At 39.4% G+C, this 27,734-nt stretch overlaps 1 protein-coding gene across 8 annotated transcripts in view; it reads right to left on the bottom strand.

Moving 5' to 3' along the window:
* The window catches only part of RBMS3 (RNA binding motif single stranded interacting protein 3), a 716,669-nt gene that overhangs the window by 588,653 nt on the left and 100,282 nt on the right, over positions 1-27,734 (bottom strand). For 5 of the 8 annotated variants that reach the window (XM_074575088.1, XM_074575087.1, XM_074575089.1 and 2 more), the window contains one exon: positions 20,956-21,024. In XM_074575088.1, coding sequence (XP_074431189.1) covers positions 20,956-21,024 — 69 coding nt within the window. Of the gene's footprint in view, positions 1-2,575; positions 3,185-20,955; positions 21,025-23,485; positions 24,431-27,734 lie in introns of those variants that run through there. The other 3 variants (XM_074575093.1, XM_074575094.1, XM_074575092.1) reach the window with 3 other exon arrangements.

The raw sequence follows: 27,734 nt of genomic DNA, 5'->3' as shown, positions 1-27,734 counted from the left end.
ACTTGAGATACGAAGTTGTATGAGCAGAAGTGTTGAATTTCACAGAGGGTATCTGCATGCTCACAGTTCCCTACCAAAAGCACTTTTTGGCCAATTCCTCCTCTCTACAGTTCAAACTACCATTAAACTATAAAGGCCCAAGAGATCAAAGAAAGAGCAGCATCACCTCAAAGAACCTCACATTTCTTGATTGCTCCTCACAGATGGGCTGCTGCAGACAGATTCCACCAACAACAAGAGCACAGCTTAGCAGTGGTGCCTTAGTGTAGGTGAGGCAGAAGAAAGTACATCTGGGCACAGATACCAGCTCTAGTTGTTTCCTCTGCTGAAGAGCCTAACCAGTCTCTGGTCAAGTCAGAGAGGATTTTGTACAGTTTGTTCCTGGCATGTTTCAGGCTCAGCTCATTCCGTGAGCAGGATTTACTGGTAGTGGGCAAAGATAAGAGAGAGAGAGAGGGGTGGAGTTCTCAGGCCCTTCTACAAGGTCACCAGTAGCAGGTGCTAACAGGGAACTGAGATATGAGGAAGAAACACAGGCTTTTATAAGGATAAAAACCTTGTGCATGCTGAAGAATTATCAATGGGTAATTCCCAACGAGGGCAGAAAGGCAGGCAGGAGCTTTCATGCCTACTGCTAGTGGAGTGCAGGAAAAGAAGAAAAAAAACAAACAAAAAAAGAAATTAGGCTGTTAAGACTCCAGCCCTTTCAAGCTTCCTCTTGTGAGCTTTTTTTGATTACCAGCTGCCTCCAGTGGCAAACTGCTGTGGAGGAACAGTTTGCAAGTTTTTCTATAATTCCACTTGGATATAGCGGGCCTGTCAAAAAAAGTTTCCAGAAAGAGACAACTGGTGTTCCCTTAGCTTAGAAGGCCCCATCTTATCCTGTGGTTTAGACTAAGTGGGTTGCTGAGTGTCAGAATCTGAGGCTTCATTTCAGCAGGTCTAAAGGAGGAAATGAAGGACTGGAAGGAGAAAAACCAACGCATGGTCTCAAAAAAATTGCTAATTTCTCAGCCTCCATTTTAAACTTAGTTCTGTTGTGGTCACCAAGAGGAGCAGGTCTGAAAAAAACCTTATAGTGCCTTCATTAGAGAACACACCTTCTTCCATGAAGACTGCAAGAATCAGGAATTTCCACAAAGCTTTAGAATATGATTTTGTTTGCTCACTGGCCACCTTGGTCAAGCAGCAGAGGTACTACTAGCACCAAAACTGGCATGACACTGGTCTCATCTCTTGCTTGAAGTCCTGATGGGACAGATGACCTCCAAACAGTGAGCAAAAAAAAGAAGGATCACCTTTCTGAGAATGACAGCCTTTAAAAGAGCTTTCTCTGAAACAGGCCTGTAAGCAATGCTACCAACTTTATTTAGTGCAAGATTTAAATGCCTATCAGGAATTGCACTCTCCTCCCAAGCAATACGGGCAATGAGAGCATCCATGTGAATTTGAGAAGCAACTGTGACACATAACACCAGGTTAGAAACCTGCCAGGAATACCAAAGCCATATGATCATGGCCTAGTTAAAACACAAGCACATTGAGCTTTGTTTCCAGGAGTGGTAGGAGATGACTCTGAAGAGAGAACCTCCCAGATGTCCAAATATAGGAGGTTATTAGAAGACATAAAGCTGTACCCAGAGGCAAAGAAGGAAGCACAGCTGAGAGGAACTGAAGAGAGAAAGGCACTGCCTGCAATAGTTGTAGGTGGGTTGTATGCGTAGTGGCTAAGGGCAGTATTTTCTGGCTTTCAGGTCTCCTGCAAAGCTACACCACAGTAAAAACATATCCTAATGAACACTTCAGGAAAAATTATTTCTGACAACTGATAATAAGGACAAGAGATACATAGTTGTGAAGACAGAACTCAGAAGAGGCTACAGTAACTCCAAGAATTATAGACTTGGAAAATGTCAGCAAACAAGTTCACACTGAACTCCAGGAAGCTGGGGAAGCAGGCATACAAACAATTTACCGAGTAGAACAGGAAAAGTGTAAAAAAGAAGGAAAAAATAAGGAGTTTGCACAAGATACAAGGTAAAATAGTTAAACAGAAATGAAACACATAAGTACAGTAGAGAAAAGCTATGACAAAGTTCATAGGAAAGACTTTACATATGGAATCAAATCTAATAACTATGACAAGAAAATTATACCTATCCTTGCAAACCAAGGGAAAGCATACAGCAGCAAGAAAGCAGGCATTCCCAGAAGATTAAATATTTTATGCACATGACAAAACTAAAAAGAATGAGAGCAGTTTTAAATCACAGACTAGTATCAATACCAAGGACATGTTTGTCTGTAACAGGCACAAAACAGATAACACAAGTACATGGCTACAGAGACAGCAATGGAGATCAGAACTGCATCTTCAGCTCTTTGCTAGAAACAGACAGGGAAGTAAAACACAAGACAAAAGAAAAACAATATGAATCTCCAATTGACAGCAGAACTACATATGGGGCCACACACTTGTTATCCACCCAAAAATTGCACTGTTACCTGAAGAGGTATGAGCATTACAGCACACATCTTTCCCTAAAAGGATTAAGTAAATTCAAAAGTTGTTTACCTTTATAAGCTGTAACAACATCTTCTGAAGTTTTTAACTCTGCAAACTGTGCTGCAGTTATCTAGTAGTCAGAAAGAATTGGGTCTCACTGAAACTGTGCTAAAAAGCCATCCCAGTCCTGAGATTCTTCAGGGAGAAAAAGGGATCTTTCAGCTCACACACTCCCACAGCTTGCAGTGTCCAGAGATTTCATGCCAAGGTCACTTCTGCTAAGTGAACAAATGATCGTCCAAATGGAAAAAAAAAATAAAAAAATCTGGCAAATAGTTAGACTCGCACCATACCACTGGAATAAATTTCAAGAGTGGGAAGTTGTGCATGGGAAGTATCACCGACAGAGAGGACTTCAGACTAAAGTCACTGCTAGCACGACTACAAGGGAAAAATAATCAAGGGATATATTGCTGACTTCTACAAGACAGTCTTGTGACAGAAAAGCATAGCATCTGAACGAGAACGTGGACTGTTGAACCAGTTTCAGACCACTTCAAGGTAACAGATAGGAATAAAATAAAAAATTTAAGAAGAGATATACAAGGCAAAATTTATATCAATTCCACTTGCATAGTCAGACCCTGCAGAAAAAGCTTGATATTCAAGAACATTTTAACTCTCAAGGTGATTTGAAAAATACTTCAGTATGACACACAGCAAGACAAAACACTTTGACTGTACGCTATAAAATACTTTTTTAAAAATTTCTCAGAAGTATGTGGGAGTTATTCCGCAATAGACACATTTATCTGGAGGCTCTAAAGATACAGTGCATTCCCCAGCAGGGCCATGACTGTTCAAGACCCGACACAGAGCTCTGATGTGCGTTGGGGTATCCAGACTAAGCAACAGGCTACAGCCATGCTGAAAGACACAGCACATTTTAAAGCGTAGTAGGAATCACCCGCTTCACTACAAAAAGCACACAATAACATCATTATCACAGACTATTATCTAGACACCTGGGAACTAAAAAAAAAAAACCTGTCAGACATTACCTCAGTGACCACTGTAATCAAGGCAATGAACCATTTGGTCAGCCACGAAATCTGAAAATGTGAAGTATCATTACAGTAAACTGGGCTCCCTTGTCTTTGTGCGAGTTACCTGGAAATGGGAAGTCAGGCATATCACACATCGTTTCCATAACACAGAAGTCAGTCAAATGGCAAAACTGAATAGCAGTTAAAATTGTTATGACTGTTCAAGATGAGAAAGAAAACGTGTGGCAGGCCATTCTTATCTGAAGAAGCTGATAAAGCACTGCAACAGCAGAAGAAGCGAGCGTAAGGCAGTTTCTGTGTGACAATAAGACACTTTCTCTGCCATCTGCCAAACACACATGACGGCTTGCAAGTGCTGAGATGCGCAAGAACAACCCTCCTAAATACAGCAGAAGAAAGGTGAGTTGCTAAAAAGGTTAAGTGATTGCTTGCATTATTAGGACAACGTAGATCTTACTGGTTGTAACAGGACATTAAACAGCTTATATATATAAAGCATTTATCTTATGCTCCCAAGTGTCTTTGACAGAGATCTCACAGGAGACAAGTTTACCAATATGTAAGGCCTATGGCAGAACAACACATGCCATAGATTATTTTTTTCTGGAAGCACTTGATGAAAACATGAGAAAGCATGCAAAGCAAAGGAGAGCATCTGGATGTTAAACTGTTTTGGCTATCTCCCTTTTAACGTTTAACAATGAATAAATTGAAAATAACAATTGGGGGAAAAAAAAAAAAAGAGCTGCACTTAATCTGAAAAAGTGAGAAGAAAATAATTTTAGGTCAGAAACTGGACTTTATTGAAGCTGTTTTACTAGAAGTGTATGATTATTTTCAATCCAAAACTTCTGTTAAGCTTGAAACAAAATCAAAAATCTCCCCATTTATAAGTAGGTATAACCACCCCTTGGCTATATACAGTACCCAAGAAAAAAATGTAAATACATTGATGCTTTATTTACTTACCACCTTGTATACAGTCTTACTGATATTAATTAATGCATGAAAATGTCCAATGTACTTAATAACTAATTAGAGCAGAAGCTAGATGATGTGATCTCAAATTCAAGCCTTGGGCTGCGTAAAGACATGTCCTTAATATGCTGCTGAAATATAAAGACAGTGTTTGTAGCATATGAAGGTTACAAGCCCCACGTAGCGCAGCACACTGCGTTCCACGATCTCCACTACGCTGCTTGTGCACTGCAGCAGACGTGGGGGAGCGCAAGCCTGCTCTCAGCAATATGCATTTGTGGTTGCATACAGGATGATAACGGAACAATATGCTGTTTTACAGAAATGCAGATCGGCTATCAAATGCCTTTTTCCTTCCTTTTTAGTTGTAAGCCACTAAGCCACAGGAACATTGTGACTGTCTGTCTGATTGCTGCAAGAGTATCAAAAAGCACCTTTGAAGTGTCATAATCTGTAATTTAAACCTGTAATACATCTTTATACAATAGACTGCAACATCCCTTTACAGGCAGAAGAGGTTTTCCTTACACACATATTTTTAGTCAGGAAGAAATTTCTCTTTTAAATGGATTTCAACACATGAACTAACTTACATTAACTGAGATTAGCGGTCTAAGGCACACAGCAGAGGATCTGTATTTACAGTCAGCTAGACGAAGTCTGACACAGATGGTAACAGCTAGGACATCTGACATTATGGATGATACCATGTCCTTAAACAAATTCTATTATGCTCAGGTATGTATTGAGCTGCAGTTGTTTCAGATAACCGAGTGACCTTTCTGCCGTATGTGCTTTGATACTTAAGCAAAGCAGGCTGAATTAAGGACAAAATACCAGCTTTCACTTTGAATTTTGCCTCCCCTTCTCCATTTCTTTCACGGGCATTACTGAGTATAAAAAGCATATACAATAAACCACCGTCAAGCTTTCAATACTCTGTTGACCAGGATGCAAGTGGGATTTCATTCGCATTCAGTACCACTGCGCAGGGATCAGACTCAATTAAACCACTCACGCTTTTTAGAATTCTCTATAGCTTTCCTCTAAGAGAATTATCACAGTGCAATCAGACCACATCCTCACCAAGAAGGTAGTCCAGAAACAAGAATATACCATGCTGCGTTTCTAAATTACCACAAGCAGCTGAGTAAGCAACATATTAGCTGAACAGGAAGCCAGGCATGTTTGAAAATACTATTACTGCAATGTTAATGTGTCACTGTCACTGATCTGGACTTTAGAGTTGCCTCTGCAAAGGGAAAGTGACCAAAAGTGATAACTACGAAATGTAATCGGTGGGAAACTGTCACATGACTGGTGCTGGTTGGGGGGGGAGGGGGGGGTTGCCTTTGTTTCAATTGTTGCTGATACGTTTTTGTAACAATTTTTTTACAACCCATCAAAACACCAAGTAAATCCCCACATACACACAAACTTGTTTGATGCTTTGCGTTCTCCCCTGCAAAATTTCCCTCTTTGCAATCGTCTGTGTACATCAGAAGCAGCTATAGATGCTCCCAAGCACGGTTTTAATGAACTGAGATACATATCAAGGACCGAGTTTAAAAATCATTTTAAGATTTAATGCTTCTGCCTCCTTGTGGCAGACACTGGAATGAGCCTCCCTCAAGAGCCAGTTCAGCTGCAAATGCATCTGTCAGCTCTGAAAAACACAGGAGCCTTGGCTCTCCTATAAAATCATCAGAAAGCAGCTTACAGTTAATTTTTTAACTGACTGAGAAACCACAAGAAGTTGCAGGACAAAAAGCATCAAGAAAAAAACCCACTGGAAAGTTTGTGGTGTTCCCCCCGCTCTTCCTGAGTTTGTGGCTGTTTAGCAAATCTCTGCAGGCACCAGCTCGAGGGAAAGCAAAGCTGAGCAGCGTCCCAGTGCTCAACTGGAGGCCTTTTAGCAAGCGGAGCCCAAAGTTCTCCAGCACTTTCTGAATGCTCATTTTACCTCACTTACCCCTCATCTCCTGTGGGAATCGGTGGCTTTGACGTAGAAAACCCTAAGTTGCTCGAGACTTGGTCTGTGCGATGCTTACTTCTCTTTTTGCTATATCGACACAAATGCAATATACCATGGTGATGGATTATTGCCACACTGCAGCAGAAGCTGGAAGAGCTGGCCTGCCCTACATGTGAAAATTATTCTCTATAACCTAACACAGCATTCACTTTGGGGATACAGCACACAACACGCATTTAAGTAACAACAGAACGGCTGTAGCAATTCAGGGTGAAAGTCCAAGTGGGTGCTATACTCCTCCAGTCCAGAAAGTAGCAGCTGCTTCAGGAAAAGGTGCAAGAAACAGTGCAAGCCTGGAGAGATACTGTGGGTAATCTTGTCTTTTGACCTCTACTAAATGGACAACTTTCAGAGCCAAAAGTTAGATACGCATCATTATGCTGAATACACCTCAGTAAACTTTTTTGTCAGGTCTTGTTTAATCATGTTGAACCTATCCATACATTCTGCATCCACAATCCCACACGGCAGTGAGCCCCTTGTATTGTTTATTCCTTCCATGAGAACTATCTTCCTTTTGTTCTGGAACGGATTGCCTGATCACTGCCTTGAGGGCTCTTGAGAAGTCATAGAGAACAAGAGATGCATTCTCTATTATTTTTTGCCACATAACTTATTCTATACACTTAAAACTTTTCTCAGTGCAGTTGAGCTGTCAGCCTACTCTGCCCAAGCACTTTTTATTTGCTAATCTCACTGTTATTCCACTTTTTCAGATCTTTTAGGAATGTACTGATGCAAGAATCAATCCAAACTGCATGCCAATGGCAACTTTTCCCTACTGTGGAAAAGGATACTTTTTTTCCTACCCTTTCAACATCTTATTAATCCACAGAATTTCCTTTCCTCGTCTTATGAGGATTTAGTGAGTTTTTCAGTCTGTTTTGGGCACCATCAGTGAATGACTCCAGCCAGACTTTTTAATCCTGAAACCCAAGTATGTTGCAGGATCCATACCACTTTTACCTAGGTGTCTGATAATTCCTTGACAGAGTTCAGGCGGATGCTCACCTTCCATCAGAAGATGCCCTCATGTCACTCCTAAATTACAGAAGAGTTTTTAATGAGTATCCTTGCTAGTTGCAAGTTCAATATATATGACCCCAGCACCTCTCTCGGAGACTGGCATCATATTCAACATCTCCAAGACAAGTGACAAAGTATAAGCTGAAGTTGGAAGTTTGGTGGTTTCAGTTTAGTTTACCTGTAGCTCTTAAGCAAGCCCAACCAACAGCGATAGTTGTATTGTATTCAAGGACCAAAATGGAGTGGTTCTTGAGAAAGATCCTATTATAAGAGCAACATAGGAAAAAGACTGAAAGACTCAAAATTCATTCTGCAGATGCTTCTATACTGTAGTGGGGCAAAGTACATAAGGAATTTAAAAAAAAAAAATTAGTCCAGCCTTTGAGTCCCTAAATAAAAGCTTTCTCACTGAAGACAAAAAATAATCACTTAAATCTTAAACATAAAGAACTCTGAAACAGTTCTGGCAGTAGAGTAACCACTGAACTGTGACATGAGAACACTCCAGTTCATGGACACTTCCCATACCAGACAAAACACATGGCCTTTCATGATTTATCTCTCATACTTCTTAATGCAGCTGTATCAACAGTTTTATGACCATTATTATAGGCAGGATTTCATATTAATACTTGTGCTGCAAAGGCTGATACAGCCACTATTACTTAGTATCTATAAAACTTCTCAGATCCTACATTGGGTAAATAACATCACAGAAGAAACAAGGCGAAAGAGAAGTTAGGAGAAGACTCTGGGTTTTAAGAAGACCAAAGCTTAAGATAAAGTAAGTGTCTACTTCAGAATGCAATTTAGTTATTTGAATAACAGGCTGAAATCAAAGGATGCCAGACTATTGTACTGTGATAAAAGACTTGGGCCTGGTTACTAGAACTGAAAACAAGTAGCCAACGGGCATGGAAAGCCTTCCATTCTGAACTGGCTGTTTATCTTGGCCTAAATCAGAACTATTTTCCCTTAATTTTCCATAGTTACTTTTCCAAAATAAGTGTTTTGGCATAACATTTCTAGATAGAAATCAACGTGCAGAAAGTTATACAAACAAACATGAGATGACATCCAGCTCAGATAATGCTTCACAACCCACAGTTTGTCAATACATAGTAGTTTGATACAAACATTGTCCCATTGCACAGGAGAACAGGGAACACAGGTGATTGAAGCTTGGGGGTAATATGCTTATTTTAGGATTATATTATAGGATTCACACTTTGCCCTAAAGAAAGGCAAGATCTCACGAACAACTCCTGCAATGTCCTCTTCTAGCCAATTCACACTTTTAATTTTAATATCAGATTCCCCTAGTATACTTCACTCAGTAAGACAGAGAAACTCCTCCTTCAGAAGTTCACAGGATAGTATGGGGAGGTGTTCTACATTCTTCAAGGGAGATAGTTTTGTTGTAGTTTTGTTTTCTGAAGGAATACAAACAGAGCTTGCTGGCCTACTGCATAGGGCGTCCTACTACAAGGACTAAGTATTCTTCAATTTTCTCCTTGTATGGTCTATTTTCAGTTCAATACAGCTAGATTTCCACTGAGACCATAACATCATCTGTTTATGTATTCTGTCAAGTGTTCCCAAGACCTACTTCAATTGTTTTTCTAAGTGTAGGGCCTCTGCTGTAGGTCCTCAACTAAAGTGCGTGCAATATTGATCAAAGTCCTGCTCGCACTCCATGCAAGATTCAATATATTCCTATTAGATGGACACAAGCAGAGCTTGATCTTTAAGCAGGATAAGCAAGCACTGTACTGCAGGACACAATAGCGCTCAGTTGTTCTAAGTGGCTTAGAGTTTTGTCTAGTCTTTGGAGACTCATCTAAAAGTCACTGGGAGGATTAACAACATTTTTCTCCCCCCTACTCCTTAGTCAGCCATGGTTATGGAGGCACAGAGCACGATTTTGCTTACTACTTTCATTGCCCACAAATGTAAACCATGAAAAGAAAGTTCACGTGCCTTAAGTCTAAGACACGTTATCATATTCTGACAGGTTATCATTTGCCTCTACAAGTTTTGGATGGGTATGTTGGCAACCTACACACAATATTCTAGTTTTCCCTTCTTAATTTTGCAACTATCCAATTAACATCTGCATTTTAACCTGTGCATGAAGAGGAATTCCAATCGATCTCAGTGATCGAGGCACTGTCACTCATTCATTGCAGTTCAGATGCTTTCCCCATTTGAGCACCATTCACACTTAATAGCAAAAGAAAGCAACAAAACTGCTTATTTTGTTAGAGTCAAGTTCTTCTTGCATTGTTGATCACAACTTTGTTTCCATTGAAGCCTATAGGCTTTCTGTTTTTACTACTTTAGCTTTTTCAATAGCTTGTTAGTGGGTTTTCCTTCATTTTTTGAAGGTTTAATTCAAATTTGTACTCCTGTGCAAATCTTCCCCTGCCGCATTAATACTCATCTTTCACATCCACTACAGCTGAAACAAGAAATACAGTGGATTTATGACAAAATCTAAGCCAAGCTTATACAGAATTGCATTATCTAGTTCTTTACCTACGTTATCCCAATTTCAGCTTCTTTCTTAGAAAAGCTGAGTATTTAATTTAGACTTGAATCAGGGTCCTAGCCTCCAACACCAGTGAACTTTAAGTTATTTGTAGGCCCTTGGCTTTTTTAACAATCCTATGCCCAAAATGTGTGGAACATTAGTGCTTATTAAAATAATCCCAGTCAAAGCTGATAGCCCGCTTCATAGATAGGGTGATGGTCACTCAACAAAATGTTCTCAGACAATGGCAGAACTGCAGGGCACTACAGATAATCATCATGGACCTTGGAAACAGAACTCTTCAGTAGGATACCAAACTATGGATAAGATAGAGTAAGGCAAGCTTTGGTGAATTTGGGTGAGATAACTAGTTTCTGCTAGGAACACATCAATAAGTTCACAAAGAATTTTTCTCTAAGTCTAAAAGCTGGTCATCAGGATGACACAGGATCTCTAGATATGCCGGGAGACAATCACCCTGAACAACCTCACGCTGAATTCAATTGCTGACATAAGTCTCGTTTTCTTTCTACCGCCACATTCATGTGTTTTAGATAACTTCCACCAATGCTTAGCATTAACCTGTGAGTAACTGATTCACTGTTAATACAGAATGGCAAACATTTTCTGAGAAGTACAGTTTGATTTCAAATATCAACATAGCTTGACTGAACAAAAAAGGAGCACTCATACAATCAAGATCTTAACTCAGTAGGCAACTAATCTGTGCCCTGAAACTTGAGGACTACTAAACATCTTGATATAACTGAATTTTACCAATGTTCAGTGACTATTCAAAGCTTACGTAGAGACACGTAGTAGACAGCAGAGCTCACAAAATGCTGAAGTAAAACTGAAGTACTGAGATCTCTAATTAATGAAAGATTCTTAGCCAGTACCAGCTCCAAGATTAGATCAAGAGTCTCTAGAAAGAGTGCATACAAACAACCTGGGACAAATTGACTTTGAAGACAGACAATATCTGTTCTCTGACTTTGAGTTAAACTGAATTATATCTGTTGAAGAACTGGTCCATATGTTCAAGAGGTATTTTCCATCTCCAGCTTTTATGATTCATACATAGATTGCAATTTCATCGCTACAGGGTAAATACATTTTAAATTAGACTATATAAAGAAGCTCGAAAGTTTCCATGACAGTTGCAGCAAAATGCCTTGTCGTTTCTCATTACAAAGCATAACCTATCTTTATAACCAAATTAGCTTTTTCAGCTATTCCCCCAAATGTAGCCTGCAGATCTATTTTTGTTGATCCACCAATTGTTTCTTTCACATTTGCATGGTTAATTATCAAACAGAACGATCATCATTTAGATTATTAAAGCAATCCATCAGCCAGCTTTGTTGTCTTTCATGTGAAAGATAGGAAAGGTGAAAGGTTTTAAGAGAACTTTTCGTCAGGACCTTGTTTAGAAAGACAGAAAAAACAGTTCTATACCACCAGCCTTGATTTGACCATCTTCCCTAGACATGTCCCCAACCCAACCCCAGACCTGCCCCTGGACACAGCTCAATGCCAGCTGTTTCTCCTCCAAAGGTTACCCCTACCCCTCAGCTAATGTTTGCTCTGGAAAATCATCAACCCCTTTGTTAGTGCAGCTGATGGTGGATCCAGCCATGGTCCCTCAGTTGCATTTCCTTTCCAGGTTTAAGGCTTCAGGAGTATGAAAGATGAGACGCACAAAGAGCAGAGTCCATCTGTTACTTTTAAATAATAGGACAGGGGGGCAAAAGTCTCCTAAAAATAACTTAAACTTTTCTGCTCCCACCTATCTTTCCAATCTTTAAAAACAGTGGAAGACTGAAGAAAGTAGGGGGGACACAGTAGTACGCGTGTAGGCTGCAACTTGTCATACTAATTATCTTTTGCATCAAATTGATTGCATTAACCAGAAAGCAGAATTTTTTAAAAAGTCTCTCCGAACTGTTCATTCCAAGAACAATTAAATCTGAAGTATGAAGAATCATGACGAATTGCTGACAAGTGTTAAAACATCATCTGCTGGCAGCTTCTTTTTCTTTTAAGAAGATGTCATAGCAAAGTCAAAACCAAGACGTCTGCAACAGAAGGTATCAAATGATACATTTAATAGAACACGAGGCAAGATGTTCATGTGTAAAAACCTTTGTTGATGTTTGCTATTAGTCAACACGCGCACATCAGGGATACTACAGACAGCGTAATGGAAAGAACCCACTGTAAGATTATGTGCTGCTTCAAACAATATTATCTGAAGTTTATCTGGCAAGATCTGAACCTTGAGAAGAGTCAGGAATAATGTTGCTAGATGCAGCAAGGAGATAGTTTCCTTAAAAGACTCAGATTTAAAGAGTTCTGAACTCAATCAATCCAATATAGAATTGTGTTACAATTCAACTGTGTAGCTGTGTGAACAACAAAACTAATTAAGCCTGATAGGGAACGTACATGTGTCTTGCAGCTGATTGACTTTAATTGAATTATTCCTTAAGCTCTGGGGTGAGCTCATCCCTTAACCAGAAAATCTGCACAGGACAGAAAGTTTAGCCTCATTCTTGAAAAAACACAGACACCAACAACAAAAGACACAGTTTTTGCCCCATTGTTAGGAGATCCCTAACATCATTTTCCCCCGTGAATTGCCCAATGGTTAGTGAAGGGTGATCTCATGTTTCCTTTGGTGTGGCGTTACCAGCCCCTCTCCTCTGCTGTGCTCTTACAATTCACATAGAAACTCCACATCTCTGGAAGGTTCAAGAAAGTTGCACTCTTCCATTTCTTCACCAAATTTGGTCAAAATAGGCCAAGTTACAGGGAGCAGTCAGCATTCACAGACAGACTATCAAGAAGTTTCACCCACTAAGAACAGCAGGCAAAAGACTTACAGGAGGAACATTCCAGGAAGTTCTCAAGTTGACTCTCCACAGTTTTGAAGTGAGGTTTCCAAAAGAGGTAGGGCAGCTTTCAGTGACAATACAAGATGTGACACAGGGAAAATTTTTATTTCATTGGTTTAAAGTTAGTAGAACCCTTTTGGTTTCAGTCTTTTTAAATCTTATAAAATTCTCTTTCTAGAAAAAAAAAATAGTTCCGAGCAACAAAATAAGTGCAGCTGACAGATACTTTTTGGAAGTGTTTGATGTCTATGGATGTCATCAGAAATGCTGTTACTTCCCCTCATCCCCAACACACACACTTCTCTAGGCAATCTTGAGCACACCTAAGGAGACATTTAGCATAATATACTCATTTGGTATTTGTCATCAAAAAGAATTGCATAACAAGTGAATAGAGTAAAAAAAAAAGTTAGCTGGTCTAGAAAAAATTCTGTTATGGCAGCTGTTTCAAAACATTGTTCAGAACAAAAGCTTTTTTCCCTGCATGCTGATTTTAAGATTAGCCAGGCTATAGATGGAATCTTCTGAACCTCAACTTGGAAGTGCAACAAAATACCAATGGTATCTCTGACTTTGAGTAATGATCAGAAAGAAAACCCATTATATTTTCCTCTCACACTTGTAGAGAAAAAAAACACAATACTTGTAGAAGAGTCCTCTTTTGTTTCCATAACCATTACACCTAAAGTTTCAGGTTTATATTTATATATCATAACCAGGAGAAATTTAACATAATTAGTTTACTAGGACTTCGGTTGTCATAGCTTCTGCAAAGCATGAGCTCTCCAGACTTGCAAGTATTGTAATACTAGACCCACATAGCTGTTGTGTTATGGGAACTAATGCCCAAACCCCATGTTGGTGAGGGATATATATCCAACTTGCATAGTGGTCTAGAGGGACCAGTTAGATAGATTGCAGACAGACGACAGTTAACTTGCATTTTGTCATTTACACTAACGCATGAAGCATAAGTCCTGCTTTTAAACATAAGTTTTAGTGTCTTTCTAAAGATACACAACGGCTAACATAGCAGGATGAAGACTACTGATGCTACGAGACACCAAGCGTTTCTCCACAGGCAGCAAGAGAAAGAATGGGGTTAGACCTTATCTAGTGCTATTGCTTCCCTCTAGGCACAGGGTCTCATCCTGCTTGCATCTTACAAAACAGCTTTCAATTCAATTCAGTAGGCTCCTTGGTAATCTTGCCAACACAACAGGTAGCATACTTCAATAACACTATGTGCATTTACTCATATTCTGCCACTGACCAGAAGAAATCAGTTTCCTTTCTAGTTCCCTTCTTATTTTGCTTAAAAACACCCTAGCTCTTCAAAGCTAAGTTTATGTTGTCCTTTGCTTAGCAACAGATACAACAGCTCACGAGTCTCATTTGGCTGAGTTACCTTCATACAATAAATATAGCTTACACATCTTGCTGTACTTATGCATTTAACTGAGCAGCCAACCCACTGTGCCACGCTCTCTTGTTACTTGCATAGCAGTCACAGAGATTAACAGGTCTGCTCTGCCCTTGACAATGACCTTGGTGAAGTTGGCTTTGTCAGAGCAGGCTGCAGATTCCCATTGTTCTAGAAAACAGATGCCAGGTTCAATCTTCCCTTCTGATGCTAGAAGCAGTGGCCCACAGATGTTACAAACTTTGGAGTCAAGCAGAGCCTTTAACACCAGGTTTCCAGTTGACTGGAAGAAACCAACAACCTTTAGCAGACAAAATGAACAAATGCTACAAGAGGCAAGACGCACAAGGAAAACAAAAGGTCTATTAGTCAAGGTTGTACTTGACTTAGCTACCGACTATGTGGATCAGACTTTATTAATAGTAGACAAAATCCCACAAACACATAATATGCATAACATGGCACATACTATGGATGTTGTAAGAGCAGCAAGCTTGGAGTACTGACCACAGATATTTGATTTTTCCAATCCTTCAGTGAACTTAAAAGTATAATAATTCTTCTATACATCATGTCTTGCAACAAGTGTTTAGCTAGCTAAACTTGACTTCAAGGCACTGCCTCCACCTCAAATTCAAGTTTAGAGAATTATCTTAGGTAAGCCTAACAGAGGCTTGTTGAAATTCAGTGAGTCCATTTGAAAACATGTCAAAAAACCATTAAGAGCTTTGGTGTTCTTTTCATTCCATATTTGATTTTATTCCTTGTGCTTACCCAAAGATGATTTAAAAACAAATGTAACTAGGATCAAAGCGCAATGAGAACCAAGTTCAAATGTTGTGAAACTATGATGATTTATGGTGTAGAGGTATGCATAGTTCTGAAAAGATGTATTATGGAAAGGAGGTATTTAGGGATTTTATACTCAATTTATTGCAAAACTGACAAATTTCCCTCATTAACTCTGATTAAGCCCACTGAATTTCGCTACAGTTTTTTGGTTATACGCCAAGTGCCAGGAGGCAGTAACATATTTCTGTGGCTTGGGTTGTCTGGTCTGCTTTTGGAAAGTTGCCAGATCTCATTTGACCTTTATAATAAGGTTTAACCCTAGTAGTTGGAGTAAGTCACTCTCATTTAGATGAGCAGACTGGTGCAGCTCAAACCTAGGTCAACAGTGAAGGAACGCTGTTACCATTTGACAGCTGTTCAGTGGCTTCTGGGAAAATTGTTGGTGTTCTCAGTACATTTTCTACTGGACAGGCACTTAACCTAAAGTTTACTGCCACAATTTGCAGTTCTCAGCAGAAAAGCAAATGGCTGAGTCATCAGGGAGACAGTGACTTTCTCAATACTAACTTTTTTCCAAGTCAGATTTGAGACACTGAAGGGAAAAGCAACAAAGAAGATTCAAAACAGCTGCATACAGGCATCTTCATAGTATTTAGAACTAGGTATCTTCAACCAATTTAAAGGAAAAGTCACTTCCAGGAATGGATCTCCCAAGCCATTGCTAACAAGTGCTCCAATAACCTTTGTGTTCAGGTAGCATGTCAGATCCCATAAAGGAAACTCACCATTACCCATCTCCCTGCTCTAACAAGTGATGAATTCCACCTGCAGGTCCCTGTTATTTTGCATATGAGTAGCCTGCAACAATCCCAACTACTACCAGCAGCCATACCTGGAATGGCTTCTTAAAGCTAAATAAATGCTCTACTCTCATACTGAATGGTTGATCACAAGGTTCATTTTGACCTCATGCACTGTGAAAGAGACTACTGAACTGACAACTACGTATAATTACCTGCTTATCAACACATTCCTGCTCCAACAGCTATACAGGAAGAATACAAGGGCAAAAACAAGGCAAGGGGAAAGCGGGGACACACACGCATAATGGGGAGGAAGCAAGAGAGCAAAGTTACACATACTGAAATCTCTGACCTGGAATTCAGTGAAACAGCTGCTACAGTAAACCTGGAATATCACCCTTCCCTGCGTCTGTCTTCTTGAATGGTATTTCCATCATCTCAATCATGAAGAAGCTGTATTATAAACTATCACATGGGCGGTAGAAGAGTTGGCCTATTTAAAATTTAGATCCTACACTAGATGTTTATCAACACCCACTGGCTGTTCTGATTCCTCCAAGAAAACTGCTAATCACTGGGTACTAAAATATAGTACTTATCTCTATGTTTAAAGAGCAGGATATTGAAGAAAAAACACATTCTGACCTTAATTAAGGCACTGATGCCAAGTTCAGGAATAGACAAAGCTTAGAGTATCTGCAAGCAAGCAACAAGCTTGTGTTGCCAACGCCAGGAAGTCAGAGCAGTAATTCTGTAACAAAGCGGCAGTGGAGCCAGACAGAGGAACATTATGGAAGTTTAGCTGAGAGTCCTCCTATCCTGCAGCCCATTGGACACCATTTCACTTTCTGCATTTTTACTTCATTAGCTCCTAAGCTAATGTCTTGCTAATAGATACGGGTATGGGAAAGATGCTGAAATGTTCTATATTATTTTTAATGGCATTTAAGACACACCAATTATTCCTCAGGCTCATTTAGCACCTGATACTAAAGATGCTTTCATGTGTTTCTAGAATGTAATATAATCTAAGCATCTCTAAAGATACTCCTGCTAACAACCCTTGTGCAAGAGACCTGGAATATTGCCACAGAGATGCCAGCCAACGGTGGGGACCAAATGACTGGTCAGACTTGACCATCTCCCTAGCGTGCCAATGAGCAGGAAAAGACAGCCCATCTCAATCATTCAGAGGGAAGGTATCACTGTCTTCTGCTTGCATACAAAGTGGATTTATTTGTGAGATCCGTTTAGGTTCTACTCACTTTTTGCCTCTCATCAACAGCAAGGACATAAGCAAGTTAGGAGGATTGTTGTCTCATTCTTCTTTCTTTTAGGACACTTCACCTATGGTTTCTTTCAACCTTAACCTTAAGCTGACATCTGAAATACTGCATTTCTTCTGTTTTATTAAGGAACAAAATAAATTTTTTTTTCTTCATTTTTACATCTACTTTGGCTACACCACCCCAATAGTTCCTAGCCCTTAGCTCTCAAGCCATTACTGGTAATGAGCGAGTTGTTAATGTTAAAACCGCTTCTAGGGACAGCTGAGTGGCATTACTGTGTGCCTTGTGTCTCACCTGCCTCTGTACCTGTGATTCCTAATAAGAGATAGACTGTCCTACACATGGATAGACATCACTATAAGACACACTGCCTCGGCTGCCATCCCACTCAGCAAAAGCAGCATCACAGTAGAAATCAGCTATATCATCGTGCCTGATAAAGTGCCACTTCCACCTTCATTTTCATCAGCAGTAAGAGCCAGTTGCACTTCAGGAAGCACACACAGTCTTCAGAGTGCCACGGAAGGACTAAGTTCACTGCAGAGCTTCTCACAAAATTGCTGCAGACTTCTTCACACATCAAGTGATGCCACTAGCCAAGAATGGCAGTGTAGGCAATTTCAGCTCATTAGCATCAGTTTGTATCTTCTTGATTCCATCCCCCAAGCCAGTTTAGTGCATCTGAAGGCAGTAAAGTCCAACACAGCTCCATGGATACCAGTTCAGAACATGAAATTTGGTTTGGCTTTCCAGCCCATCCCCCCAGTCCTTTAATTAAATATATTAATTCCTTGGCTCCAAAAAAGACCAACCTTTTAGACTACTGGCTTCTTATTCTGACATTGAGAAAGTGGAATGCTTGAAAAAAGCTAGCTTGAAGCAGGTAGTAATGCCTCTTTCCCAGGGCAGTCAGAAGGAACCTCTTAATCAAGTTTTAAAGACACCTCCCCTGCAACAAGACACTTTCCCAGGCTCAAGGGGCAGGAAAAAGAAATTAAAAAAAAAAAAAAATCAACATTCTCTGAACAGTTTCACATCAAAAAACCTGAGCACACAAATTCCACATGTCCACGAGAGCAATGAGTTAATAAGAGCTTATTAAAAACCTTCCCCAGATAGCATATTTGAGATAGATAAACACGCTTCAGCTTATCCAATACAAAAATATAAGCATGTCTGGGTAGCACGAAGCAAAATAAGTCAGTGAAAAATGTGTTATTTTCAGTGACTCATTGACCCCACCTGCAGAACCCTTTCAAATCTCTCACCCAATGGGCCTTCAAGCTTCACACTGATAGAGGAAATGAAAAAAAGAAAACTTGGGGAGGGAAGGAGGAAATCAATTTAACTTTTAACGTTTCTTAGATGCATCAAAGGTCTCAGCCGTGTAGTTCTATTAGGTTTCTGTGTGGATTCTTGTAATATGTATGTGGAAAAGCCTTCACTGGGTTTACTGCATGAGACTGAAGAAAATGCAGACAATATGAATTTGAACTTTAATCTTTTTCTTTCCTGGAAGGCCATCTTCAAAAAATGTTTAAATAAACTATATATAGATGCTGGCAAGTTGCAAGGTTGAATACAAATCTCTGATCCAATACAAATATTTTGCCACTCAGCTCATGAGGGTGCACAGCAGTATTCAGGCCTCCCAAACTGAACAGCGGCATGGCTATACATCCTCACAGTTGGTACTGGTATTTGTAATATCCGTGAGGCAAGTTTATAAGCTTATTAAACCCAAAACACAGAAGACAAAAGCTTACAATAAACAAGGATGAAACAGAAAATATTAGAGTGTAAATGACAAAGGAAGATGAGATTAAAATGTGTGGGGTACTACATAGGTGGAGGGAAGTTACCACAGGCATGCTTTAATACAGTTCAACATTTTTTTTCCTGCAGATGCTGAACGGTCTAGACATACACATACTTTCAAATAACATTCCTGATAGTTAATCCGTCAACTCTGCTCGTGATTTGACAGAGGTGTAACACTACGAACAATCTTTATTATGTACTTATCTTCTCCTCCCTTCTCAAAAAGGAAATCAAGTGTGTAGAGTGTGAAGTGCATTTCATATGATTTGTTAGGATGATTTCCTCCTGACTTAGGAATGTGTCTCCCATTAACGGGGAACTGCAGACACACAGAAAAAGAGGAACATTCATTGCTGTTTCAGCCTTGTACATATTAGTGGTAACTTTTTCTTGCTCACCATCTGATCCCCTAGGATGGGGAAAGCAATAACCACTGGAAAGAATTAGCCTTCTGACTACTTTTTTTAAAAAAAAAAAAAAAACAAACAAAAACACACCACCACACCCCCCTCTCCCCCCAGTGAAATCAGTGCAAATTCAATGTTCAAAAAGTGAAAGGAAAAGAAAACCGGGAAACCTTATCAAGCAAAACCCCCATACTTTTATACAGAGGAGGCACAAGACTCTTACAACACTTTGTGAAAGCAGAACTATTAAGACTGGAAGGATGGTGAAATAGGCAGCTAACAGCCCGTGAAGCATTTAGCCACCTTCTTTCCCATCCTAATTTGAATACAGATGAAATTCATAGTTTCTTTGGCTTTATTTTTTGAGGCCAAATTTTCACTAATTGGATGTTTCCTCTCTTAGTATACAGATGTCCTTCACGAAAAGGAAAAATCCAGCACATCAGATCAAGGATTTGCTCACCAGGAGAACTTAAATTTTTCATAGTGTCGAAGAGTGGGTGTTTGTTGTTTTGGGGTTGTTTTTTGTGTGGTTTTTTGGGTTGTGGTGTTTGGTTGTTTTGTGGTTGTGTGTGTGGGGGGTTTGGTTTGGTGGTTTTTTTGTTGTTTTTTTTTTTAGAGGAAGTGAAGGTAGAAAGAGGTCAGAAAGAAACAAAAGTAGAGGTTGGGGGGAAAAAAGTGTTATTACAATCAGTACTGAACAGGCATTTGAAGAATTTTTAAAGAATTTTTAAAGAGGAAGTTGTTTAGTTGAAATACATTGTTCCTTGATTACAAAGCAAGCCACGTCCTTGTCTATAATCAAAAAAGTCTCTTGGTTTTGATAAAGTAACAGAAATAATGAATAACATTCAAATTCTTATTTTAAAAAAAATCATTTAACAATAATATTGCTTACTGGCTACCAGTGAATGGCTTTCCAGCATCAGTCTGGGTTTATAACAACTTTTCCTGAAAATGTTGGCCATCATAACCACTTCACAATCCAGTTGTTTTAAGCAGCACAAAAAATTTGGGCAGAGGTGGGCAGTGACACATGGGAGAATATGACCTCACACCAAAGAGCATCAGTCAAACACACTTCTAGCTTAAGTGACAGGATGCAAAGGGTAGGGGGATCCAGCCATAATAACCATCCCTGACAACCCACCGAGAGGCACCACTGCATTAGAGGAGTCACAGCTGTACAAGCTCCTCCATGAGCAGCAGCTGCATCTAACAGTTTGCCACAGGATATCCTGCAACAACCTCAGAGAGCAGCGTGACCTAGTTGGGCTAATGCAGGTAGATAACACTCTCAGATCCCCCCACAGATTAATTTTAAAAGGAAGCGTGTGTCAACCTGAGCATCATATCCTTTTTGACAAGGGCATATTACCTGATGAGGCTGTGAACTGGACCATCTGCTGTAAGAAGGAGCACCAGAAGTCTTGTTGGCTGTAGTTCTCTGCAAAGTAAGATAGACATGTCAAATATTCACCAACACCCGTCATACACACAGTCAGCTTTACCAATCTCAACCATGTAAATGCCAATAGCAAAAAAATCCTAAGCAAAACCCTCAAGAAACCATAAATATGATACAGTATCATTAAAATCACAGAGATGAAAGCTTGCTGAATTTGCTACCAATGCTCTGTTCAGCCTTGGACCTCAGAACCTCAGTTTTCACCTCAACTTCTGCTTGTCACCTAGATTGCTAATTTAAGTGCTGAGCCCTAACCTAAACTGGGGCTGCAAAGCACTACCCTTCAGCCAGGTAATTTACTCAGGTGAAGCAAACATGCTTTAAATTCACATTTATTCTAGAAAGGCATCATTAAAGGGGTTCATCTGCCTGTTCTGAGAAGTTATATCTGTATTTTTCCCTAACTCATAGTGATGTTTCATTCCATACTTCATACTAGTTTTTATAGAAGCTGTTCTTAACTCATAGGAAATAAATCAAAGTTTTTCATTCATAATCACTTCACCTTACTCAAAAAAGGAACTTGGATATATTTTGAATAGGTAATAAGAGAGACTAGTTATTTACCAACTTCTTTTTGAAGAAAAAACACAGGGATTCATGATTTATCCTTATATTTCTTTCACCCAGTTCCCTATATTTGTTTTCTATAGCACTAAGAAAAGACTTTCATATCCATATCATATTTCCATATCATGTGTGTCACATACAGACCTTATAATCAAACTGCCTTTGATATTGCAGAATAATCAATACAATACGGTGTCTTGTAGAACACCTCCAATTATTTTGATACACATTATCCCCAGTTTCAAAATTATTCTATAACACAAACTTCTACACCATTTACTCATAGTTTAGGCTAGAGCCTGGCATAACACAGAGCTCCTCCAAATCCACCCTCCACTGATATGAATTTGGTGCTTCTAAAAAACCCCAGAACACCACACACCACAATCAGTAGCCAAATGCCTTGCAAACATCTCACTACTATATTGTGTCAGCCTAGGTATTGCAGAAGCCTTGTGACGTGACTGCAAGGCTATCTGTGAAGATCAGGTAGATTTAAGCTACCTGCTCACGTGCTCTGAATTCAAACAGGCTTTTCAGACATGAGATACTAATTTATCAGTACATTATGTCACCAGCAGGATGCTAATAGGGGGACAGATTCATATTTGAACCATATGGACATAAATTATACTGAAAAAATGCAAGTAAGACAATCCATGTGAGATTTATACCACAGTGTAGTATACTCTTTGTAAGCATGAAAATAAATAGCTTATGGCTTTTAACACCCAAGGATATAGTACATTTCTATGCCAATTATAACCACTAGGGCTTATACATCATTATGTATTCTAAAGCTGGCATGTCATTCCCACTAATGAGAAACAGCCACTGCTGTAATTGTGCTTTTGTGTTAGTCTTTGAAAAAGCAGTTATTTTACAAATTTAATTATTAGCATTACTATATAGTGTATTTTGCTTCTACTAGACAGCCTTAGAAGGATAGGCATTTTTTAATAAACAGATAGACCATGCAACAGAATAACACTTTCTTTTGATAGAAGCCTCAGAAAAGACAAACTGCACACAATGCTGATTTCAGCTTTCTAAATTAATATATATAATGTATGTCTGCCTTTAGTATTGTCCAATAAAAACTGCATATTCCTCCTGTCTAAACACATAAATATTAGACTTTGGTTTCATTAGTTACTTCAACACCTGTTGCCTTTAGTAGGTACCTTTCCTCTACTTTTGAGCTCTCTCACCTGAGTTGCAAGAACATCCCAAAAAGACAAATATCCCACAGAGAAACAGTACCACAATATTACAGAAAAACAAGAGAACTCTTCCCAAGCCAGGCAGCCAGCAGAAAAATACCTCCAAAGACAAAGGCAGAAGATCATTTTTTGTCTAACTGTACAAACAAGGAAAGACCAGAGCCTCAGAAGTATTTAGAGGCTGATCTCTATCTTCCAACTTGATTAAGAGGTCGGCACTTTAAGAAAAAAAAATAACGTAACAATAGTAGTATCAAAGGTCTAATATCAACATTTATTTCCCCTGTCCTCCCAGGCCTTTTTTTCCTCCATTCATAGATCAATGAGTAGGATCACATGCATGTTTCAAGGCAATCAAAATATTAGGTTACAGAGCAAAGGCTTACGCTGCTCACACACAGGAGTTTCTATATCAGATCATTTGGAGCAGATTCTGAAAGATCTGGAAAATGCTTCCATCTAAGCTTCTCTCCAAGTTCTAAGGGAAAAAAAACCCTGAAGAGTAGACCACATCCCCTGCTTGTCTTGGCAGTTAAAATATTTGAGGCAGGCAACTTAAAATAAACACACAGGAACAAACTCCAAACACAAAACACACTCTCACTCCTATTTCACTGCAATCAATAGAAACTGGACAACGAACATACCTCTAGAAGTACAGCCCTTTACATCTAGCAGCCAAGATCACAAGCTAGACCACACTCTCTGCTGGATGAATAGTTTTTGCATGTAGCTGGCACCAAAAAGGAGACCTCAAGGTGTTGCATTTTCACTAGGTGTTTTACCAGGAAGAACACGGGCTGTATTTAGCCCCCTAAGCCACTTCACTTTCTTCAGTTAAAATCACCTTCCTCATCACTCGCCTATTTAAGAGAGAAGGAGCACGTACACAGAACACTTAAGGACTCTCCCTCTAGCACAACTAGCACTTTAGCACAAGCCCTGGACATAAACTCCTTTAGTCTTGTGGAGCTCACCAAGAGCATCATTTGAAACACCTAAATCAAGAAGCTCTCAACTCTTCTAAAGCCTCCAGCAAGCCCCCACTCTTAGCCAATTTTCTACCTAGCTCTTCTACCTTCCCAGCTTGTTTCTCCTTCCTGCAAGCTGTCTCTCCGCTGTATGTAGATACAAAAACCCCTCCCCAACTATTAAAAACTAATTAGGGCTGACCATTCTAATTACTTGCTTGCCCAAGCTGTTCCTTATGTCCTTGCCCTTTCTCCTCATTGCCCCCACCTGTGAAGAGAGGTTAAACTCACACAGCTGCAGGTGACCACCAGTCACTTTAAAAGACCAATGAACTTCTGTGGAAAACTTTAGAAAGATATAACAATTTTCACAGTAGACTGTACTTCTGAAGGCAATAAAACTGGTAATTGGACATGTTGGTTTTGGTATCTGAGATGGAAACAATGAAAAAAAAAAAAAGAGAGAGAGATGAAAGCTGGTGGTCTGCACACCGCTGCCCAGACAACAGTATGAGAGGAGAAAATCTGACGTAGGTGCAGGCGCAACATGTGCTCCAAGCACATGGCCGGACCCAAGACTGAGTGTGAGGAATGCTGATGAAACACCAGGTTACCTCCGAATCCCAGTGAGAGCAGGAAAAAAGTACTTTTCATAGCAATAAAGTGGCACAGATGAAAGAAGAGCAAATGACGTAGTGTATGTGCAAAGCTCCTGGTTTATATGCAGTTTGCAAGAAAACTTTTCTCAGAAGATTCCTACTACAGAACACAGTAGATAACACAGTACAAAGCCAGAACAAAACTTCTAGGAGAATACATGGAAGTGTGAGTATGGCTCAACAGCAGAGCTCATGAAAAGATATGTTACTATTTCATTTTTGGGCTAAGACTATTAGTGACTACATACAATACAAGCCAAGATGATGTATAGTCCATAAACAATTTCTCATTCAGTTAAGAAGAGCTTCAATGTAAGGCCACACTTCAAAATCAGGAAAGAAAAGCAGAGCACGAAGAAAGAGTTACAAGTGTCATTACTCTGACAATATTTCTAAAAGCAAAAAAAGAGTATAAATTCTGATAAAAAAGCCAAAGTTTATAACTTGTTCTACAGCCAAATACACTTATAAAGCCTTCTTATGGGCATGGCAATTCATCCCATTAACTTGGAAAAGTATCTTAAGATGGGATGAATTACTGTCTGGAAGTGCCTGTCTCCTTCCATCTGCTCACTGGAGACAGAGACTAAGCAGCCAGTTTAATTGGGACATCTAACTTTGGATGGCTAATGTTAGGTGAAATTACGTCTACCCATGCTCCCTGTTCTCCTTCCTACCAAGGGACCTAGGCAATTTGTCCTCTTCTGGGGTTTAAAGGGTTATTATGGTAGCAAATTTGCTATGTAATTGGGGTACTTTTGAACTGCCGTGTGAACTCCTACAAACTGTGTTAATCTTTCAAATGCATCTCACTGGTGAAGATGTGAAGTACTGTCTTGACTTTCAGGACTTTGTCAGAATTTTTTGGCTGGGCCAGAAGGGGAGAAAAGATTTTTACTTACAAATAGAGAAAGTATGATATGAAAGTAAACAGAAGATTATACTAAACATTTAATCATATCAAACCAATTTTTTTCAGAGAAAAATCTACTTAGACTTATACCTGTAGTTCTCTGAGAATACAGTCATAGTTACATGATATACATGACATACTACCAGTTCCTGGGCTCTTCAATTTCCTGGCCTAAAATCTTGCTGGCATTCAGCAAGTATCTTGTTCATCAGTTTTACTGGAGATGTTGCTTGTTTAAAGAGTATAGAGTCCAGATCTTTATGTGAAGTCTGACATCAAACTCAGGATATATTTTGTACTGTCCGATATCTAGATTACTTTTTGCTATTATTTGTTGTGGAATTTCCCTAAATTTTCCTTAAATTCAAAAGTTCACTTGCTGAACAAAGTAATAGTGACATCTGATAACACTGTAAGATGTTAAGGCACTGAAGTTCTTTCTTTGAAGTTTCCTTTCTTTTTGTCATGGATTTTTATATATCTGTGACTTTTGCAAAGAGGAACCAATAATGCCGTGTTAAAAAGGAATATTCAATGTCTGCTTATTGACAGATACAGGCTTTTGGGTTCAATTGCTTATTTTATTCTATTTCACAGCAGGAGTTTATGAAGAGAAACACAAGTGAAAAATAAAGTTTTAACCTCTCATACTATAAAGAGCTATCTTGTCCCTTACTACTCGCCAGAAATAAATAGTGGGTGAAGTCCTTTTGCCATTAACCATAGCAGACTGGGGAGAGGGTTGGTTTTTGAAGTATTGAGTTTTATTTCTTTTTACTTATTGAGCTTATTCCACAACAATGCAGTATAGAAAATGACAAGATATTAATCTCTATATGCAAGTTAAATAGAAAAGGTGACAACTTATCTGATTCTGTCTGATCTAAAACAGCGCTTAAGGGAATTACAGAGTCTGAAATTTGAACCAGTTATATCTCTTGAAACAACATAGGTTTCATGCCTACATATCAATCCATCCCTGCCTCTGGTCTGACTCCAGACAGTCTTAAGCCTTGTTGGTTCTCTGTGTGGGGTAAGACCTTGGTGCACTTAATGATACTAAATCCTTCACAGCCTCGTCCTCACAAATGTCATCTCAACGTATCAGAGGAGTCAGCTCAGTGGAAAGGGTCTCTCTGTGCTTCCAATCCGGTATCACACCTGGCTCCATGGGGAGACAAACCCCACTGAAGCCTGTTCATTACAGAAGTGCCACTCACCCATGAAGCCATTTTCACTCCTGCGCCATAAATATATACGATTCCTTTCTCCTTTTGCAGCCTCGTCCATTTTTCAAGAATACCAATACTGTGCTGGAAATTCATAGCTAGTGCCACTCTGGACATAAGACAAAACAAATTGCAAGTACTTTACAGATCCATAGTTTCTTCAATACCATAGAAGTAAAATTAATTTTCAGGTTCTCATTCCTCACAGTTAAAAATACTCCAGAACTGCCTGGCAAACTACCTGCTTTCCAGTGAGACTAGCACTATGAAATTCCATAGAGATAGATTTTATTTTTTTTTTGTCAGAAATATGAAGACAGAAAAGGTTGATAATTAGATTAATAACAGGAACATCATTTCATTACAGCTATGGAGCAGTTTTTACCAGTCGCTGGCGAACATTGCTGACCATGGGGTTAGGACACAAAATGAAATGTAGTGGTGTTGACAGCAGTGGAACAATGGCACGTGGCATGACAGTATGGTCTTCTCTTGCACGCAAAGGGCGCATTCTTCAGCTAGCTTGGCAGCTGAGTGAGTAGCATATGTCAAAGTGACATCATTGTTTTGCAGTGATGAAATGATGCAGGAGAATCATCAAGTATGTTGTCCCATAAAAGTATAAAATCAAGAGGAAAACATAAAAAAGCAGCTGATCCGGGTACAGTGGTCAGGATGTAAAATGTAACAGAACTATGAGAGGTAAAGTTTCTAAGTAAGTTGTAAATGAAATACATTTGTAAGTTGTGTACAAAAAAGTGCGCAGTGGGAAAACAAACTTTCCTTAAGATTGTTGCACAATGTCATCAGGGATTACTTCCTCTAGCTTACAGAAATCAATGCTATGACAGGAAGATACAGAGCAGGAGAGATATTGACTGAGCTGTCAACCATAGGAGTACATCTCTCTGAACCTGTGGGTTTGGGCTTTGATGAAGCAAATGCATTCAATAGATGTTTTTATAGGAACTCAGGCACTCACTCAAAGTACTCACTTGCATTTTATATCCACTGTCTACTCTTGGTTATCAACATAGTGACTCACCATTTTTGAAGTAAAATTGCCAAGAGTGGCATATTCATCTCTCACTCACCTCAACAGTGGATTCTTGACAGTTTAGCAA

Source organism: Larus michahellis, chromosome 2, assembly GCF_964199755.1.
Source record: "Larus michahellis chromosome 2, bLarMic1.1, whole genome shotgun sequence".
NCBI classification, from domain to species: Eukaryota; Metazoa; Chordata; class Aves; order Charadriiformes; family Laridae; genus Larus; species Larus michahellis.
The sequence above is the reverse complement of the archived record's forward strand: the minus strand, read 5'-3'. Positions and strand labels throughout refer to the sequence as shown.